The 22,274-nt window shown below is 44.5% G+C and overlaps 1 protein-coding gene across 4 annotated transcripts in view; it reads right to left on the bottom strand.

Annotated features, from left to right (window-relative positions):
- The window catches only part of LOC135907959 (anillin-like), a 61,594-nt gene that overhangs the window by 21,448 nt on the left and 17,872 nt on the right, over window positions 1-22,274 (bottom strand). For 3 of the 4 annotated variants that reach the window (XM_065439780.2, XM_065439779.2, XM_065439776.2), the window contains 6 exons: window positions 16,481-16,566; window positions 13,829-14,074; window positions 11,194-11,475; window positions 9,263-9,502; window positions 3,581-3,716; window positions 1,425-1,565 (listed from right to left, as the gene is read on the bottom strand). In XM_065439780.2, the coding sequence (XP_065295852.1) occupies window positions 1,425-1,565; window positions 3,581-3,716; window positions 9,263-9,502; window positions 11,194-11,475; window positions 13,829-14,074; window positions 16,481-16,566 (1,131 nt within the window). The remainder of the gene's footprint in view (window positions 1-1,424; window positions 1,566-3,580; window positions 3,717-9,262; window positions 9,503-11,193; window positions 11,476-13,828; window positions 14,075-16,480; window positions 16,567-22,274) is intronic. The other variant, XM_065439781.2, reaches the window with a different exon arrangement.

Genomic DNA, 22,274 nt, shown 5'->3' on the forward strand with positions numbered 1-22,274 from the left:
AACGATGTTAGGAATGGCCGTACGGGGTGGCAACGTGACACCTTTCAGCCCGCTGCACGTGTTCCAAGCCCACCAGACGGGGAGCCGACTCCCCAGACGGGGAGTCAGCTCAGGAATGTGGTACTCCGCCGCGCCACCCGGGACGGAGCACAGTTCTACGAAGCCCTCGGACGTCGACACCGAGAGCTATGCGGCACCGCGAGCTATGCGGCACCGAGAGTTCTACGAAGCCCTCTGACGTCAGCTCCGGACATTCGAACGTGTGAGCCTTTGTGTGTGTGGGCCGTACTGCGGGGCGGCGGCAAGTTTACAATGATTGGACGAACGTTTCCGTCCACGTGGACCTCGAAGAGTGACGCCGAACGATGACGTCGAACTATGACGTCAAGCGGAGAGCTTATAAGCAGCGTTTGCCGGCTGCTAGAGTGTGCTCATGTCGTGCTCCTCGTCGGGAGCTGAGTACTCGTTGTCATGCTCGAAATGTAGTAGTGAGCTGTGTGCTCGTAAACTGTTTGCTGTATGTTAGTTTTGCGGGCTCCATATGGGAGTCGCGCTAGACTGCCAATGTATCTTGCTTAAAATGTAAAATATGTAAATAAATCCTGTTCACCGAGTTCCTCTCTACGACCTTCAACTCCTTCTAATGGTGGCAGCAGCGAGATAGTCCGACGACTCCTACATCTGGTTTACAGCGGTAGGATCGTCCGCCAAATCTTACAACGATTTGATTTAGTCATGATCTAGTGACTGCTCTGAAATGTGAAGTGAAGCGTGTATAAATAATGAACTTTGACTGCGGCATAACATACGATGGCCAATGACAATGCTCGCCGATATTGTCATATTGGGTGTTTCTTCTATTTGGGGAAACAAAAATAAAGCCGATTTCAACAAATCTAGTTCAGCTGCTCAATACTAATGCTAAAAAAAAATTTAATTATGGGGTTTCACATGCCAAAGCCACAATCTGATTATGACACATGCTGTAGTGGGGGACTGCTGAAACTTAAACCACTTAAGGTTCATTAATGTGCACCTAAATCTAAGTACACGGGTGAAATGCGACCACCATGGCCGGGATTCAATCCCGCGACCTCATACTTAGCAGCCCAACACCATAGCCACTAAGCAACCACGGCGAGTGATACGAACGCCAACTCAGTGCTCGCCCACAACGTGAACAATCTCTAACTGCCCAGCCTCTGCACAAGAGCTGGGCAGGCAAACAAGCTTGGGATGTTGTCATGCTCCAAGAAACTCCACTTAAGGAGCACCTTAGAAAATAGGCGACAGAGCGAATCGTGACAGTGCTCGTTCAAGTGCTCCCTCCTCGGTTCTTTCCTCGTGCATTTCATACCAACTCGCTCAGAAAAAGAGCCCAGTGCCAATGAAATGTTTCGAGAGAGAATGGCATGCACACTAACTGGAAGACTTTAGGGCATCCTTGTTGATGGGAAACTGAATCTTCTTGATCACCACGGACCCCCTGGGAAGCTCGCTTGCTGGGTTGTCGCCTCCAACCTTGAGCCGCTGGATTTCGTTGATGTAGGCCAGTCGCTTCTGGGCTGTATAAATAGTTGCAAACAAAGGGGCCATTCACAGAAAAATTTAAATCATTGACTCTTAGATTCATCGGCTACATCAGAGCCAGGTCGACTGTATTACTTTCAGCTACCCAGTATTTTTAATGCATGAGCCAAATCTTGATGTACCAATCAGGTTTTGGTGAAGTGAAAAGAGTCTGCTTCATGTCTAAAGTCGCACTGCCCTTGGCATTATGTTTTAGCTTATCGCACAAAAGATAATCTAAACATTTATTTGTTGCACTCTTGAGAAATTGATGCCCTGCAGCATACTTGGCCAAGATCTATCCAATAAACATACGTAAACATGACAAATTTTTCCTTAAACGGTAAATATTAGGGGTTTTGCGAATACTCAAATATCACCGAAACAAATAGTGAACATTCGAACACTTCGATTCACGAATACAATATCTAATATTCTATTTTTCTAATATTCCATTTAATGAATATTTGGCATATTTGGCGTAGAGATCCACGCAGCACCACATGTAATATGCGCCGCGGAGCCCCTCATGCTCAATGCCGTGCAAGTGAGCGCTTCATTTGGTTTTTCTGTTTTTCATTGTAAAAGGAGTGTCAAGTGCACTGCCGACAGCTCACCCCAGCTGACCCAATCATGGACTCTGGTCCTTAACGCAAGCACTTTTGCCTAATGCACTCTCTGACATCAGCCCAATCCGGGGACCACACACACAACACCCAAACACTGCAACCTGCAGGATGGAGCTGAGTCAGCTGGGGCCGACTCTGTCAGTAGAAGGTTTGAACAGGTTGACAGAATCGATGCGATAATGCGACACAGACAGATAGAACAACACCAAAAGCAGGGCATATTTCGTAAAGGGCAAAAGCATGTGCGAAGATCGTGTGGGATATGCAGCGATAAAATTAAAGCCATTTCAACAGCCATCAATCTAACCTATACGCGTGATCTCAGGACCAATCATTTATGAGCCACCCGTACAAACATAGCGGCAAGCATTCTGCGACAGCTTGCAGCCCGTTACATCAGCTATTAGGCCTAATCGGCACTGCTTCGTCGGGCATCAGCGACTAAAGTTATGGTCTGGTACCAAATCGACAAGGATTTATTCACAGTAGCCGTGCAACACTTGGAAAAGTCGACAAGTTGCCTCGCAAATGAAAGTGAGTGTACAGAATGGCAACAAAGTTGTTCACGAACGGCCACCGTCTTTGCAACACACCGTATGCCGGATTTTCGTTCCCAACGCTGTTCATAAGCGCACATTAGTCTTTTTGTAGCTTCGAGCAACCTATTGCAAGGCTAGCTTTGGATTACACGGCTGGCACAAAAGTGTCATGTGACTAGTCATGTGTCATGTGCTTGGCGCCCACCCTAGACTGGCTGCATAGATTTGCGCGGATGGACAGGTATGGAGGGGAAGGGAAGCGTTGTATAAACTTGCCGTGACCCTTCAGTTTTAAGAATCTTTAACAGGTGGCAAATCGCACCAACCTTGACAATGAAAAGGCACCTGCTCTTTATGATTGGTGCCAACCGCGGTTGACCCACACAGCACAACACGACGATGGCTACATTCGGTGCGGAGCACTGATCGAGTCACGTGATGCCCGGTCCGCGCTTTTGTCTGTCCCTCAGATTTGATTTTATTCAAAATCTATATTAGCCCACTCCTAGTATATGTGTCTCACTAGATTCATACATTATTGCCCCAAAAGTCTCTCAGTCTAAGTTCTGCACAGAATGGTGGCTTAGCAATATCTGAATACAGGGTATTTCACGGAGATAACAGATTGTCTGAGAAATGGATCAAAATATGTCGTCCACACATCAACACAAAATTTCTGTGTTGTGCCAGGTTTCTTGGAAATAATGTGCAGCTATGTGCTACTGACCTCAGAGATTCTGCAGTCCAATTTAACTTGGCATAATGTTTCCCTTTAGAGTTGCTTAAAACAGCTTACATGTTTATACGACTAGCAATATGTGAATAGCTGGTGTCCACACATACTTGCAATGAGCAGCAGTTTCTCTCCTTCAACCTGCTCAGAAGAGCCAAGGAACTCTGCCGATGCTTGGCAGAGGTTCAATGCCTGGGTGGCCTGGCTTATGACTGTCTGCTGGGCCAGAATACAATCCTGTAAGGCCTGCAATCACATTAGAGGTAAATGATACCGACATAAGAATAAAGCACATAGTCTTCCACACTGTTTATGCACATGGCAAGTAGTATGAAAGCTTGCGTGTGTAATATGCAAATATAAATCCGCAAGAAAAAGAACAGAGCAATTATATCCAGGGAAAAAAAAGCCATAAATGAGCTAACAGTACGAACCACTGACCCTGTTTTTCATACTGGCTTTCATTATTATTTCATTTGGCACAACAATAATTTTGAATGTTGATAACACAATATGTATCAGGACATGGTGCTATTCGATTAGGTGCACTAAAGTTACTGCATACTAGAGCTTGAACTCTGGTTCCAGTACAGAGTTGTGTGTGTTTTCCACACACCACTGACCTTGTCATTCGCTGAGTGCTTTATGTGGCAAAGTTTAGCAGAGAAGCAAACAGAACAGCTGCACTGCTGCGAGTACAAACACTTGAATTACTGTTTGTCGAAATTCAATCATGCCACAATGGTCTTGCCATATAGTTTACAGTATTTTAGGTGCTGTACTGTGCAAAACTAGAACTGCTTGATCATTGCGTCATCTATTGGGGACACAAATATAAATGTTCCTTTTAAAATACCTTTCTCCAGTGCAATTTAGCACAGAAATGGCCATCACAAGCACACTTACTCTTAAAGCATTTTACATACAATTGTAATCATAGGTTAAAAGATTATTGTTTGAAAGAAAAATCTGAGATACACTGTGTTGCCTACTACAGTAAGAATCTGTGGACGATTCCACATAGTGTGGGAATCAGTTGCAGACCAGCTGTAAGTAAAGACTACAAGCCAGTTAAGCACATTTTCACTTGAAAAACCTCACTTAACATAAACTTGTTGTGGTTGACCATGCACATGCGAAGCATAGAAACGAAGGAATGACCACAATAAAAAACTGTTTGACCCCAATAGCATGGCAACACTGGAATTGCAACACCAAAATGGTCTTGCCATAGATGTCTTTCTTCCAGTGTAATTCAGCACAGACAAAATGACAACATGATGACAATGCGATGACGACAATGGCATGATGACAGAGTGAGGACGAAGGAATCACAACAATGGAATGACCACGATGGGAATATCACACCGACGTGACATCAATTGCATGACGACAACAAAATGTGACAATGGGATGACAACGATGATATGATTACGATGGCGTAACAATTATGCCGATGCTGGAATGATGCCACTGATATGACAGTGCAATATCACAAAGGGAATGATGGAGCTGGAATGTTGATGGCATGATAACAATGGTATAGATTTTGGAATGACAATGATGGCTTGCAAATAGCAGCATAACAACATTTGAATCACTATAACATAATGATTATGTTGGAGTGACCATGACACCAACATGAGGACCATGAGATGATCGAATAATGACAAGGTCGTGCTGATGGTATGACTATGACGGCATGATTATACAACAATGTGACTGAAGGAATGATAAAGCTGGAACGCCGAAAGTGGCATGACAACAATAAAATGACAAAGGTGGAACGATTTTTGAGACAACGAAGATGTAATGATGATGATGCAATGACAACAATTGGCATGACGACATCGACTGATGATGACAGTGTGACAAAGGGAATAACAGAGCTAAAATGCAGATGATGGCATGACAACAGGATGATAAAGCTGGAATGCAGACCATGGAATGATGATGCAAGGACGAGGGTGTGACAACAAAGGCAAGATGACAATGGTAGGATGACATTGGAATTATTGTGACCAAATGACGACAATGGAATGACCACGACGACATGATGGTGACTTTGCGGCGACATCGCACTAACGATGGACATGATGATGAACTGACAACGATATAATGCAGATAAGTGACAGAGTGAAAATGGCAGAAAGATGATAACATGACAGAGTGTTCGTGTTTTAACTCATGTCCACGCTTAATTGCATCACCTGCTACCATAGGCCACCTCGATTCGCACTTATATGCAATATTTCTTCGCAAATGTCCGGTACTGGCCAATTAGACAACAATGGTACAATTTTGACATTACTTTCATTAAGACCTACACATTCAGCAAGACAGCAGCCTTCAGCAACCGGAAAATCAAAGTAAAAGGCAAAGAAAGCTTCTCTCTAAAAGCTTGAGTTTGATGGGACTGCGTCGAAGGAAATGGGAAGAAAAGTACACAGTGAAATAAAGAAAAGTTCTGGGGCTTTACATACCGAAACCACGATCCAATTATGAAATACACCATAGTGGAGGACTTTGAATTAATTTTGACCACCTCGGACTTGAAGTAGAGCACTGCATGGGCAGTTTTTTCAGGCCCAGGCCCGGGCCTATGCAGAAGCCCGCCTGAGCTCGACTAGGTTGTTTCAAACCTGACCGGTAGCCGGCCCAGGCCTGAAAAATTTGGGCCCAGCCCCGCTCAGTTCAGTTCAGCCCGTTAGCCCTTGAGTGTAAGTGAAGCATGGTCCAATTCTTGGTAATTGTGAAGATACTGTTATGGGGAGTATTTAATCGACAGTAAACGGTTAGCACTTGGCTAGTCAAGACTGCACAGGGCACACAGGTTTTAGCAGGTCTTTTTCAGTCCAACAAGAGAGACTGACCCAGCCCCACTACAATGTCCTTGTCCTCGCCACTGTTTGCGACATTATCCCTGGCCGGTGAAGCCCCGTCTCAGTGCTGGTTGTAGTCAAAATGAGTTATCACAGTTATAACACTTGAGGCGGGAAACATGTACAATATCACTTTGTTGTGTGACCATCAATGAAGTGGATGCTATGGGAGTTAGTTATATCATAGGTGACAGGGTCAACTGGCTCAGCATGCGGTAGGGCTCGACATACCACAACATTAACTTTTCAGAGAGGCCGACACGACGAGATGGGAGCCAGAGAAGGACGAGAGAACCCGGCGGAAAAGCAGTACCCCAGTGTCGACGATCGTAAGGGGACTTTTGTGCAGTCTGTGATGACGAGAGCCGAGCGTGGGCTACTGTGCACACGACTAGCGCATGTGTGATGGCATCTTGCGCATAGGAAGTCGTGGACATGCAGTGGCGTAGCTAGGTCTTCTGGCACCCGGGGCCCATAGGTCTTCTGTCACCCCCCACCCCCCCTCAGGTGTAGCCGGCAGAAAGAAGGGTGTCTTCAGACATATATGCCACCCCCCCCCCCCCCCACTGGCCCCTTGCACCCGGGGCCCATGGCCCCCCCTCTGTTCAGGGGCACCTCACTCATTACCAATTCAGAGGTTATCCCACCGGCTCCACTAGGTGCAAATTTCACTCTCGCAGGCACGGTGACGACACAAGTGCCACCTTGGCAATGCCTTCAGTGACCACCACAACCCTGATGCTATTGGCATTCAAGATTTCACTGCAAACAGCAGAAGGAGAGCTTTCCGATGTTCTGTGCTCGCACATTGTGCAGACATGTGGCCTGCTGAAGTTTTGCAGAAGCAGCTCTGCTATCTGGCTTCTTCAGCTCAAGAATCATTTCTACGTCAACAACATGAGTGACCAACACTTGCACTAATGCCACGCAAGTCGTGAGCTGCCAGACGGTCTTCTTTTGGAGCTTCAACTTCTACAGGCCCAGGCATTTACGAGAACTTGCAGCAGGTCGTGATTTCGCACTATGGCGTCACTGTGGCTGCGCCTCACACACAACCTAGACTGCCGATGCTGCCTGGTACATCTCTCTCGAAGTGCGGAACTCAACACTACCAATGACTGCCACTATTACTACCAACGACACTACCAATGCCACTTCCACTGTTGCATGCCATTCGACAACACCATCTTCCATATTGTTCCCCTTAACAACCTGAACTCTCTGCATGCCCCAAAAACCAGCCAATGTACCTGAATTCTGCTCGCTGAGTTGCAATGCATAAGATAAGGCACACTTTTTGCACATGTTTCAATTGTGCTTCGCACTAGGAGGGGGGCCCTGTAGCAGCACAACTATCACCTACAGAGCCTGTAAAGAACAAGACGGCTCACAAGCATGTAGCACAAAAGAGAACTTTAGCGTGCTCGGCCTGAGCGGGCGTGAGCTGCTGCTGCTTGCAGAGATCCCACGGCACCATCGCTGGCTGGCATAAGCAAGCCATAGCTACAGCAGCTACCTTTTCGTACCACCTCCCACAGGTTCTTTAATGTGTACCTAAATCCTAAATACCTAATGTGTACCTAAATGTGTACCTAAAGGTATAAACAGTACTCAAGCCACATTTATTCCGCCCTTGATAATGAGGAAAATAGGATAATTGGGACTTGTCCTCTGTTCTCGGCAGGTGTATGCCTTAATGGCAACAAACTTAATTTGGACGTATTTGGCATCACACTAATTAATTCGGATAACTCTTGGAGCGAGGCAAGTGCAGAGTGCCGTGAATGTACGATGCAAATTAGCAAAAACTGCATTAGCATCCCTCCGAGATGAAGCGACAGAGTCTTCATAGCCACAGTCATCAGTGTAAATTGTATGGGGAATGACAGGAATGCCAGAATGCTTCGTGCTACTTGTGCCTTTATATCCTTTATCGTATTTACCGAAACAGATGGCACCACATTCTCCACGGGCCTTTCAACTTCATAATCACCATACATCATGATCGTGTCGATTGTGACCACGGTTTAATCCACAGCATTTGCGGCAAACAGAAGTTTCATTTTGACTTAGTGCGCACGTTAACTCCGAGCCTTTGGAAATGCGTGGTCGCCATCCGTGATCGCGTCGACAGCAACCACGGTTTCGTCTGCAGCGGTTGCAGCAAGCAGTAGTTTCATTCTGGCTTGGTACAATGTGCACAATGTCACAAACACTGCAAAAGTAGCCGAAGATGAACAATTCTGCCGTGGCCCACACGCTGGCATCGAACCCACCAGCTACATAGTGATGGACAGGTGCTATGTCACTGGCCAGCTTACTGGCAAGAAAATAATTCGGATGTGTGTGCAGTATTGAAAAGCATGTCTCGGATGAAAACGTGGGTCTTGCGCCGTGGCTGCACTGCAAAGGAAGCGCAAAACCTTTGCCGCTACAAGCACTAATCAGTCACAATATGACAGAATCGCAGCTTCCACACCGCTTTCGTGCTAAACAGAAGCAGGAGTTTATTCATTAAGTAAATGCGTGCTGAATTAGTAAGCATTTGGTTTATAGATTTTTTACATCTTCGGTAATGTGACATTCGGTTAGTTAGAACATTTTTAGGGGGGTCCTGTGAAATGCAAAGTTAACGAGTTTTTACTGTAAATGATTTTACATTTCGTTCCCATCGAAATGTGGCCGCCATACACGGCATCAAACCCACAACCTCAACCTCAGCAGCACAATGCCAAAGCTACTAAGCTATTGTGGCAAGTTAAACAGCGAATTCTAATCCCATCAGACTAAAGTGGGATACATAAATATTCCTAAGGCTTCTCATACACTGCCACTGGAGGATGCTGAAAGTTCGTGGAATAAGTTAAAAAAGAAAAGAACTGAAGGAATGAAAGAGCAAGAATAACTTGCCTTTAGTTTGTCATCCAGTGACAACTGCTCCTCTTCTCCCGCCACAATGTCTTTTGAAGTCTTTGACGGTGTGGAAAAAGAGGGGTGCTGAGGCGTGGCATCACGTTGCTGCTTGCGGAAGGAGCTGATTGTGCGTGGAAGCCCGGCTGTGTGCTGGCCTGTGGAAGCCTTTGGACTAGTAGGTTTTGGTGTTGACATCAGATGACTTGAGGGCTGCTGGCACTCGACTACATGTGAATTCTTAAAAGAAAGCAACAAAGCCATTTAGGCTCACAGGCATGTAAAATGGACCAAAATGATAAGCTCCCTGCATAGGGCCAGGAATGTCACTTACAGCAGTTTATCTTGAAGTTTAATCGGTTTAATCTGACTCAGTTGTATCCATACTATCTTTTTCACGCCTTGAAAAAGACAAGTCCACTTGTCAAAACATTGGCTCCCGCTTTTATCTTGTTCTTGTTTTGCTCACTGCCTTAAATTTCCACCTCCCGCCTTCCCCGTGTTTCCCCACGCTTTACCAGAAACACGACTGGTCACAGCAAACGGATCATAGAAGAAGAGTCATAAATAGCAGTTACAACAGGCTCTTACTAATTTCCTTGAACAATTTTACTCATACACTGCAACAGGCTCTTAAACATGGATGTATCAATGAAGGCAACCTGAAAAGGCGCCTGGCTGACATTTGTCAGTAATATAAATACGCCTTTATGAACTCCAGAAAGCTGAAGTCGTACGAAAGGCCAATTCGTCTTCAGCCATTGTGCACCTTCAAAAAACATGGCAAGGCAACAAACCGTGCGCACATAAGCAATACTGCCCAGTCTATTGCAATGCTTAGCAATTACCACTGCCATGGCCAGTCAGAAGAAACACTAAGTTAGGCATAAGTATTTGACAAATAAAACCAAATATGAGACTATGTTACGTTGGTAAACATGAAGCCTAATTTAACATGAACACTGCCAGAACTGCTTAATGACACTAGAAACACTTGAGGCTCTGGAATGATGAAATTTACTTATGGTATCACAAAACCACAAACTTGGCATGCAGTATACCATATTAGCATGCATAACACTTAGCACTACATGCACACCATCAGCACCTCAAATGTGCTGGCATTATTTTTTTCATGCATCAGATGCATGAGGAAACTTCAAGAAAGTCAATCAATTGAAGTGCAAGGCATTCGTTCATTCAAGGCTGAGCAGCCAAGCAGTCGCATGCAAGCTATGTGCCTTGAAGGGATGTGCAGCTAGCATTATGCATGCAAAGGTGCCTTACATTACTTGCATGCTCCTTTGTGCAATACCAACAGTTTTTTTTAAACAGGTAAACTTATCACAAAAGTTGACCGCATGGCTGCAATCTCACCTCCCATTGTTCAGCTGCAGCAGTGACAAGTCAGGATACCATGTTTGCGTACTTGCACAACTCACTCACAAAGGATATATTTTTAGGCTGCACCACAAGTTTACAAACCTGAACTAGATTTCGTGATCTCACTCATTACAACATGCTAAATCAGAGAAACCTGTTTTTAACTTCAGTAATGTCAATCATGTTCTAAATGGCTGGACTCATAGAAAAATGATAGTACTGCCAAAGGTTCTTTAGTGCAGGTATCTTCAAACAAAGGAGTTTTAAAGACAATTTACAAACAGCAAGGCTGTGGAAACAAACCTAATGTAACATGTCAGGTCTGCAAACACCATTAGCTGATTTGCCACATTTTTTAGACCTTCAAACCTTGACAGGAGATGGGCCACTGCCAGCTGTCAACCTCAATGACCAAATGAGCTGGCCACTTGTTTATTGTTACATTACTAGGCACTGTTCGAGAAACGGCTTGCACGAGTTAGTCATTGCAACAGCTAAGTGACAAATTCCTGCAAGCAGCAAAGCGATGCCAGAATATCCTCACTCACTCGAGGTGGAGTCAAAGGTGGCTGCAGCTGCACAGGCTGCACCAAGCTGTAACTTGCCTCGCTGCACTCACTGTCCATGGCATCATTCAAGATGTCGTCGATTTCATCAAACACTGCAGCTTCCTCGGCGGTCATCAGACAGTCTCTGCTTTCACTGCAGCGCTGGACTTCACTTATGTCTTTAACTGCGTCGCATACGGTGTCTGGTGCGCTTGGCAAAGCTTCCGCACCATATTGTGAAGGGTGTGAAGCACCAGTCATCTCGCCATGTGTCTCGTCAAGCTGGAAGTTCAGGGCACCCATACACATGGGTAATTTTATTTTGAACTCTCCTCAACTAACATTCCTATGTGGAGCCAATTGCAACAGCTCCTCAATTACAGAGGAAGTTAGCATAAAATGGCAGGCAACCCATTTAAACTTGTGGCTACTGTTACCCCAGTTGTCCTTTGTTGTTTGCGCAGTTACATGATGCATTCCGATACACCATCTGCCTGCTCAAATGCTCTGTTGAATGTTCTGTTGTGTGAATACACCTCAACAGGAAAGAGAAAATGCAGTATGAAGTGGGACCGCAGATTTCCGAAGGAATGTGCATGGAGTGCAGAGGATATTGCAAAGCAAAAAGTGGGCATGCTAAAGCAGAACACACTCAATGCTTCGAACATAGCACTAAGCGGCTCACAAGCTGGACCACAGCACCAATAATGTGCTCGGTAAGTTAATGAAAAGTGTGCTGCGGTAGGGGCACAAAGTGCACGGTGTTGCAAAAGAGGAGATCATGATTATTCAAGTTTGCGAAGTAGGGCAATCAAATGAGTGACGCATGCATGATACCCCAGAAGTGCTACTGTGAGGACAATAAGTGAATGGCAATGCGAGGTCCCAATATCTTAAACAGTTTGCTTAATCTTCTGGGAGCTTGAGCTGTTACCCAATGACTATGCACACAAAGATGAAATGAACTGCATACTACTTTGGCACATGTCAATTCAAAAGGCTGCAACTGCCCTTTACACAGTCCTCGCAGCAGCATGCAACCAGAACTTGCACATTATATTACTGTAGAATTGTCATACGGTGATATTCTACAACTTCCAGCCCAGGAGGTCAGTGCAGCATGATTAGTATATCATCGGTGCTACATGGCAAAAATATTGGGGAGTTCTACAGCAACAGCAGTTAAGAGGACTTCCAGAGAAACCTTGTCCTGTCGTTTCCTGTTTGGAATCATCACTTCGGTACCAAATTTTTCACCCATGCTTATGTTGCAGGAATCTACAGGCAATTTTCAAATGATTGCCACAGGTAGGCGAGAAGACGAGGCGAAGTAAAATTTTGTAGGAAGTGAGCACGCCTTGTGTAGAAAGTGATTAGAGCTCTAAATACATAATGTGTAGCAAACTCATAAGGACTATCATTATAAAAGGTGCAATGAACCTTGGAGCAGGTGGATGCCACAGCAGCCAGGGGAGAGCTTTTCGAGTTTCGAGTGGTCTTCATAAAGATTTCTGTAAACTTGAGCAACCTCCGACAACTTCAGCACTAACTAGAGATTGCATTTCGGAATTCTTGCACACGTTTAGGGTGTTCAATCTCTGCTGATGCCGTTCTTGATGAATGCTTACTAAGATTGCGTGGATCTGTTCCTCAGGTTTTCTTCAACACAAAAATGCTTATTCAGTATGATACTTTACGCTGAACCACCAATCCTGCACAGAAATGTTTTATAGCAGTACCAAATTATTCCCAGCCACCTTTTTTTTTTTTTGCATCTGTGTCAGCAGCATGCACAAATAGAGTAAGTGCACATGCATACCCATTAAGCTAAATGCATAACTACAATACTAATAATAATGTTGACCACTGGTACCAATACCATTAGCAAAGCAAGTGACCATAGACAATCACATAAAATGACATGCACATGTTTTTTCAATGATCCAGTCTATCATAACAGATGCAAGTGCTTTAAACAGTCCCACACATTCTAGCGCATGCTGGTATGCAGCACAAAGTAGTGATATGTTCACCATTTATCTCATATTTCCCATGAACTTCTTGTGAAAAAACAAAAAGAACTGCTATGCTTCACATGCATGCAACGGCTAACACTGCTGACAAGGAAAACAAGTATGGAAGTTCGGTCAAGTTTACAGTTGTTCAATACGGTGGCATTTGTAACAGATGAATGGCTGCAGAAAATTAATAGCAAGCACTTTCACATCTTGCCCTTTCTTTATTTTCTGTAAGCATTTGTGGTAAGGGCAAGTGCAGTTCTTTCAGGGTGAAAGCATTCTCATGAACAGCAATGGTCCACTGCTCGGTGCAGTTTTTAACTTTATCAGAGGCACCATACCCTCTTTTCACAACCACTATTCTTCCTCATTGCACCTCAGTCAACTTTACAACAGTGCTTGTTTACAATACTTGAGTGCTCCTTCAGCAGCATTATATTTGGTACCAATGCAGCAATAGAGATATACAAAGCAAAGAAGTGCTTGTGCTAATCACCAGCTGGTGCATATTGCTAGGCTGCTCCGATACATACCAACACAGGGCTAGTGTACTAGCAAGCTTTATCAACACATTTCGAAGCCCAGCGCAAAAGGACAAGAAATGGGATGGAACTTACTGCTGGAGTTGGAGACAATGTTTCAGTTTCCAATTGTGTGGCTGACGGAAGAAAATTTTCAGTTTCTAATGACGTTGCTGTATTAGCCTTTGCAGGTTTCCCAACATCTTCTCCGACACCTTCTGGCTTGCCATCGTTTACAGTAGTAGCAGCCTGAGCAGCTTGCTCAATCTCGGAAGGGACCACCGTGCTTTGAAAGGTGCCTTCATCAGTACACTGCTCACGCATTCCAGCAACCTCGTTTGCCTGAAACATGCATAGGCAAACAACCACAGTGCAAGAAAAGTATTAATGTATTAGGGTGCTCCAACCGTAGCTGTAAACAGTACTGCCATGGGCCCATTTTGGCAATGCCAAACGTACAAAGCTTGGCAGTAGCTAGGAGCATGGAAGTTCAACAAAATATTACCACGAAATGGTGAAATCACAGCCACAAAAGCCGGATCAATCCTACCAAAAGTGATCAAAGCTGACCACTAACTCAGTACAACATCCCAAAGCAAACCAGACAGGATATGCTCCAATGGACTGCAATTAATTCTAATACATGTGCATTTCAGTTTTCAAGAACATGCTAACTAGAATGAAAAATCAGAGTTACTGCTAAAGTTGCACGTGCGCCAGCTAAATGTTGTGAGACCACGGATGAATTAAGTGTAAATGTTGGCGCAAGTTTATTTCGCTGTAGACTGCCCTGTCATTGCCTTTCACACAGACAGCAATGAGGTGACAATCATGGCAGCAATTATCTCTGTCATTAAATAAAGAAATGCTGAGGCAGCGCTCTCATTTTAAAAAACATTCTCAATTCAATCTTAACGAATTGTGTTTTTTTTTTATGCTCCATTTCATTTGCTATGTCCAAATACTTCCACACGCATTCCTGCATTTATAATAACATGCTACCCCTTCGAAAGTAAAGAGGCAGTAAGTAAGGACAGCATTCCTACACTGAACCTAGTTTGTGGTTTTCTGGAAGATAACTAATGGGGTTTAACATTCTGAAGCAACACAGTAGGCTATGAAGGATGCCATAGTGGGGAACTTAAAGGGGCCCTGAGCCACCCCTCAGACTCACTGAAATAACATAGTCTGCGGGTGTCATATACTGCTGTTACCATCTCAGTCAAGTTTTGCTGTTGTACGTGGTGCGTGAAGCTCGCAAGTGGATCACGAAGTCACCTTTTTCTCAAACGCCCTCATTTCAACAGAAAGCTCTGTCCTCATTCTCTTCTAGATGCACTATTTCGTCATCTGACGCACTATTCCGTCATTCCCTTAGACGGCTACTATTGGCCGATAGCTGACACCAAGCTGCAGTCAGCTACATGGCGCAGATACCATGGCTGCCGCGGGGTGCTGCCACGAGTCCACTGGCTAAGCACACTGCAGTTCAGTAAGGACAACCGCATTTGGCTTATATTTAGTGCATCGCAGGCTCCAAAGGCTGAAGTCGTGGCGTCTAAGTTAACATCCAAAATTAAATTTGAACTGTGCACCATGCCAACATTTAGAAAGTGGAGCGTTGCAGGCATTCCCCACTGCGCCTTAGCCTTCGCAGTACAAGGCATTGATGAAGGAATGGGAACACAGCAGAGGTCGCGTTTGATTGCCAATAACTCCGCTTCTGCTGAACGCATTGAAGTACGCATCGAACGCATTGAAGAAGCCAACAAACAAACAAAGACACCAAAGACAACATATGGGATATTACTTGTACTTACTAACTGAATTAAAGAAATGATAAATTGTGGCAATGATAATGGATGAAAAAACTACTTGCCACAGGTGAGGAACGATCCCACGTCTTCGCATAATGTGTACGATACTCTAACCAACTGAGCTACTGCGACACTGTTTCCCCACATACTTTCTTGGGTATTTATGTTTTTGCTGCTGGAACTAACCTTGAGGAGTGTTACCCAGCGCCACCACTCACAAACCTTGGCGGCGAATGTGGAACATCCTTTCTGCCGCAAGCGTCACGAGTACATGATCTTTTTGGGGGGGAACGCAACTAGTCAATCAACCCACACATTACCTGAAGGCATCAATGTTGCCGGATTCGAGACTAGTTAAGTAATGAACAAGAAGAAAGGAGGTTAACTGAGGGGCCCGATTTTTATTTATAATATCATAAGAAGCCAACAAACAAAGACACCAAGGACAACATAGGAGAAATTACTCATACTTACTAATTGAATTAAAGAAATGATAAATTAATGGCAATGAAAGTGGATGAAAAAACTTGCTGCAGGTGAGAAACGATCCTCCGTCTTCGCATTATGTGAAGATGTGGGAAACTATTTCTTAAATTGCCCATTTTCCCTTCAAATGCCTTCCTTCACTTTGACAAAAAGTGTTTCAGGGTCCCTTTAAGACTGATTTGGCCCGAAAAAAAGGAGGGGGGGGGGAGGCTACTTCGGATTTATTTAATTTGCATCTAAATACAAGTACTTGCTCATTTTTTGCATTCTTTTCTCAACACAGACTTCAAACTGCAGCTGGGATGTGATTATCTGACCTCGTGCCCAGCACAACATAGCTGGCGAGACACTGCAGCATTCTCTTTCCAGCAGATATAAAAGCACAAAGAGGCAAATAATGCCTGCAGTTTAAAAAGAATAATTAAATGAACAAGCTCACCAATACCTCGTGTGTGACGTCAGCTTCCTCGTGCGAAAGGGAAAGTGAGCCATTTTCAAAAACGGAATCATCCGCGGCCTCACAGTCACCACCTACAAAACCAGGAAGCACACAAGACAGAGCTAGTGAAAAAGCACCATGCCACTGTTTAATATGCTAAGCATTAAAAGAAAAAACCTAATCAATCCAAATTTGCTGCAAGCAAGTATTGTAGAACAATAAAAGCAGAGTAGCTTGGTAAATGAATACAGAAGCACTCCTTACATGATTATGATGCCCCCGCATTTTCGCAGTTTGAGTACACTATGTTTGATTTAAAGTGCCAGAATGCTAACAAGAAACCAAAACAGAACAAGTGGGTGATAGATGGCAGTATTGTACACATTATCCCCTAATGAATAAAAAAAAAGGCATCAAGCCAAAAACAACTGCATTTTCCTCCATTATTCAAGGGTCCCTGAAATCGTTTGGACAAATTTTGCAGACACCTAGGGTAGAGGTACTGCAAAACATTTGGGCCGCAGTCTAAGTGAAGAGTCTTATATTAAGAGAGCAACGGAAGATTAAAAGTTACCCTCTTCCCTAGCCATGGTTTTTCTCCTCAATTCATTCGCCAAGCGATCGGAGCTCTGGCTCTGCGTCATGATGTGACATCATGTTGTCTACTCCTGGTGCCTAGGAACCATCGTGCAATGCCTCTCCGCTAGCCACTTGGCGTCGATCCCTAGCAAGCGCTATTCAAGCAGCGTTCATTGCGAGTGCTCAGTCACAGTGCCGAGCATGTCCAATATTTCGATGAACGCAGGTGAGCTGGGCGTTTTGACGGATGGGCGGAGACGTAGACTAATGCCCCTTCATACTACTACCACTGTGGTGAAGGGGCTTCAGGGCAAACATGAGCGGACTAAGCAGCCTGCACGGTGCAGCCACCTGGTGGCACAGAGCTTAGCCAGCCACACACAGAGCTAATACTGATGCAACCAAGTGTAAAACATTTTAAACTTTTAAGAAGACAACATGTTCACGATTACATTGCTGCCAAAAATTTACACCAGCAACAAAATAGAACACATTTGGTCACAGCTATTTTTGGCTCTGTGCCACCAGGTGGCTGTACCCTGCAGGCTGCTCATGTTGCGCCTCCACTCATTTGGCAAAATGTCCAGTTCACCTGCATTTACCAAAATATTGGACAAGCTTAAACTCTCTATTGTGGTAGTAATCCCCCAACGTGAAGTGACAGCCGCAAATGCGTAGATCCTGGTGTCGATCGCTCATTAATAGCCTGATGCACTGCAGCCGCTCTGCTTGCATGTTGCTTTGCAGAGGGACACGATGTCGCAGCTAAACATGTCGCCGATCGCTAGATTTACAGCCCACAGCGTAACAAGGGCGATCCATGGTGCTCGTGAAAAGAAAGCATGTGTAAACACGCAGCACGTTGTAACACAAGCAAGCGACACTTGCTGTGCGCCTGAAGTGCTTGAGTGTAGTGATACATAAGTGCTTGAGTGTAGTAATACATTATCATTGTGTATTCCATTTCTGTTACTTTTTTTTATACAAACAATTTAACCAACATTCGAACTATTATGAACGTTTCTTCATCATAATGTTGGAAAAATTCACCAGATCACTAGGTTTACAGCCCACAGCGTAACGAGGGCGATCCATGGTGCTCACGAAAAGAAAGCCCGAGACCAACATTGACCTCACAGCTCGTGTAAACACGCAGCACATTGTAACACAAGCAGACGACACTTGCTGTGTGCCGGAAGTGCTTGAGTGTACCGATACATTATCATTGTGTATTCCATTTCTGTTACTTTTTTTCATACAAACAATTTAACCAACATTCGAACTATTATGAGCCTTTGTTCATCATAATGTTGGAAAAATTATTGGCGATGTGACCTAGGTAGCCAATCGGATAGCTCACCCAACTGATGTCAATTATGCTGCTACGTCAATTGTAAGAGGGAGGCTGTAAACTCAGGGAAGCGCCGCCGCTGCGATGAGTAGCAATGCACATTTTTAAAACCTTATAATAAATTACACACTATAAGTGGAGCGGTTAAATGCATCACTTAATGATCAAAAGGCCCTGCCCGAACAACTCAGTACATTTGCACAATACCATCAAAATTGTTTAAGGGTCCCTTTAACATTTCACACATGGTATAATAGTCTTAGAGTGATTCATTATTTGCTGCTGTGAGAGCTTGGAGTAATCAAGCATCTACTTTTGAATCTCGATGATGCGAATGTCTCGGGGTGGTGCCAAAATTTGTGTCACCTAAAAACGCAAGAAAATCTGGAAGTGAGGGGGATGCAGCAATAAAATGGACAATTTACTCAAGATTTTCTATTTTCTAATACATCTTTTTTACCCAATCCTAAGACATTCCTTTATGTTATGGGGAAATGTCTGGAAGGAATACGCAGCAGAATTTTAAAAATTGAACATTTTTATTGCATTGTCTTTGAAATTGGGAAGAAAATCAGACTTTGGGTGATGCTATCACACTGCTGATCGTGTGGACATGGTTTTCCATTGACGCTGTACCACCATACTGATATTGCCGTAAGCACGAAATCAGTGAGCCACTGCACTATTTCTCCATGCAGAGATACAGCGCTGCAAAAGAAAGTGATTGCGAAAAGGGAAAACTAGTGTTGCAATTCATTACTGCAGTCACATGGCACGCAGGGAGCGCTCCTACTGACTATGAATTTTAATCACTGGGGGTGCGCTTGTTTTGCACATTTGGCACACATTTTGGCAGCAGTGAGCTGTACACTTTACTTGTTCTGAAGCCGACATTTCAAGGTCTGCCTGGTTATCTCAAGTTTCTTTTACTGATTTTCATTGCCAAGCTGCTGCCTGATGGTGATAAGGACATGACTTGCACAAGATATGGGAATATGTCTACTTCTGTCTTCGAAGCAGCAAAGCTACTTTGTATCATGTGATCTGATGGGTGCAAAAGTAGATAAGTTGCCAATTGCCCATTGGTTTCTGAAGACGACAAACAGCATGGAATACAGAGGGCTACCCAAAGAAGCGAACGCTTCTGATCTAGCTAATGGGAGAAGACGGCGTCATGTGTGATTGCCAGCTTCTGATAAAGTTGCAAGGCATTTGAATATGGCCGACAAGTTGCAAGACACTGCACACAGCTTTTTTTTTTTGTTTGTTTTTTGTTTGAGGATGAGGCAGGCACGGGGTTGGAGACAGTTGAGTCAAGGAGGAGGGACAAAGGTTGCCCTGGCAACAGGAATGCAGCCAGCGCATTAGTGTGGCCACTTCGCTGGCCTGAGAATAGCCAGTGTCTGGCACTAATGATCCACCAGGGAATGCGCAGTGGCTCGATTGTTCATACAATTCACCGTAGCACGCAAAGCAGTTCACAATATTAGAAATTTAGCAAATTGATGATGATGATGATATGTGGTGTTTTGTGGCGCAAGGGCCAGGCTTGGCCAAAGAGCGCCATGACAAGTAGTGATGTTGACGATGTATTGTGGAAGATGTAACTTGGCTGTAAAGTGGCCTAAAAATAGTCGCTGTAGAGTGCGTAAAATCTACTTGCTATAAAATTATGGCGATGACAGATGACGAATACTAGGAACATTAAAATCCATCGTAAAGGAATGATGCAGAATAGAAAATATATGAGATGGTAAAAATGGAGCACTGTTGCCTCGCCAGAGCCCTTGAAACACAAGGGCCTAGAGGCACATGCTACACGAAAGAACTATCACAGCGCCATCCTCTGAAAAGAGGAGACGCTACGAACATGTGGGGCTAATAACATGCAACACAACATCTTTCAAATAACTTAGGACTGCGTTAGTGTCGAAAAGCGGTTCTGAGCCGAGTAACATTACAGGATGAAGGGGAATAAGCTGCCGGTATGCTAACGGAAAATGTTTCTTTCTGTCAGATTCGGCTTTCCGACACTTCAGGAGGACATGGAGGACGGTCAGCCTCTCTCCGCATCTCCCACAGGCTGGAGGCTCACTTCCGGTGAGTAGGAAATTATGGGTGCCAAACGTGTGTCCTATTCTGAGGCGACAGAATAGGACATCTGTTCGGCGCGATTTTGTAGTAGACGGCCAAAATCCTAACTGTGGTTTTATCAGGTGGAGCTTATTATCCGTTTCCGCATCCCACATGTGTTGCCAGTGATCTCGCAGCCTCCTTCGCAAGAAAGGCCTCAGATCTGTGACAGGCACTGCAGCGGTAGGGTTAACAGCTAGCAATGTGATTGACGTGGCCATCTCGTCCGCCAGAACGTTACCTTTGATTCCCCTATGGCCAGGGACCCAGCATATTATGATATTCTGGTTAGATGAGTACGCTTTGCACAAGACCGAATATAGTTCATTAAATACGGGATTTTTATGTTTGCTGAGTGACATTAAGGCCTTCACAACGCTGAGAGAGTCTGTATAGATCGCTGCTTTTGGAAGTTTCGATTTTCTTATGTGCTTTACAGCAGAGAGTAATGCGTAGGCCTCGGCCGTAAAGATACTTGTTTCCGAATGCAGTACATCGGATTCCGAAAATGATGGGCCGACGGCTGCATAGGATACCCCGGCATTTGACTTCGAAGCATCTGTGTAGAACTCTGCGCAGGAGTGCTTGTGCTGGAGCTCTAGGAAATGCATTCGGATTTCGGCCTCAGGAGCGTGGTTCGTAACTTTTATAAAGGATATGTCACACTGTATCACCTTCCACTCCCAAGGAGGTAAGAGCTTGGTTAGGTGCATTATTCGATGCTCGAGGAGTGGGACATGCATTTCATCGCTAAGCTCCTTCACACGCAGCGAGAAAGGCTGTCTTATGGAGGGACGATTGCTGAAAAGTGTAGCGCACGTCATATCGGTAACGTTATGAAAACATGGATGTTCAGGATTGGAGCGTATTTTAAGGAAATATGTAAAGCTGATGTATGATCTCTGTAGGTGGAGAGACCATTCATTTGATTCTACATATAGACTTTGTATGGGACTCGTTCTGAAAGCGCCAGTGGCCAGTCGGATTCCTAGATGGTGCACTGGGTCTAGCATCTTTAGTGCGCTCGGGGCGGCAGAGTGATAAATCACGGCACCATAGTCTAGTCGCGATCGAATGAGGCTTTTATATAGATTCATTAAACACTTTCTGTCACTACCCCACGTAGTCTGGGATAGAAGTTTCATTATATTCATTGTTTTCAGACATTTTTCTCTAAGATGTTTAATGTGGGAGACGAAAGTAAGTCTGTAGTCAAGTATGATACCTAGGAATTTGTGCTCTTTGCTGATAGGTATTCGTTGTCCACACAGTTCTAAGGAAGGATCCGGAACCAGGCCTCTCTTTCTTGTAAAAAGAACACAAGAGCTTTTGTTTGGATTAATCTTAAATCCATTCTTGTCTGCCCACACTGAGACTTTGTTCAGGCCATGCTGTACCTGTCTCTCGCAGACTGCGAGGTTACAAGATTTGAAAGCTATTTGAATGCCGTCCACGTAGACAGAGTAAAAGATGGCGGGTGGTAATGAAGCACGAAGCGTGTTCATCTTCACTATAAAGAGCGTGCAGCTGAGCACGCCTCCTTGGGGTACGCCCGTTTCTTGTGTAAAAGGGCGTGAGAGTGCATTGCCAACTTTTACTCGGAAGGTACAATTTGACAGATAGCTTTCTATTATATTATGCATATTACCGTGGATGCCCATTTCTGACAAGTCTCTTAAGATTCCGTAACGCCACGTCGTATCGTACGCCTTCTCCATATCGAGGAATATGGATAAG

The sequence above is a fragment of the Dermacentor albipictus genome, chromosome 1 (assembly GCF_038994185.2).
Source record: "Dermacentor albipictus isolate Rhodes 1998 colony chromosome 1, USDA_Dalb.pri_finalv2, whole genome shotgun sequence".
NCBI lineage: Eukaryota > Metazoa > Arthropoda > Arachnida > Ixodida > Ixodidae > Dermacentor > Dermacentor albipictus.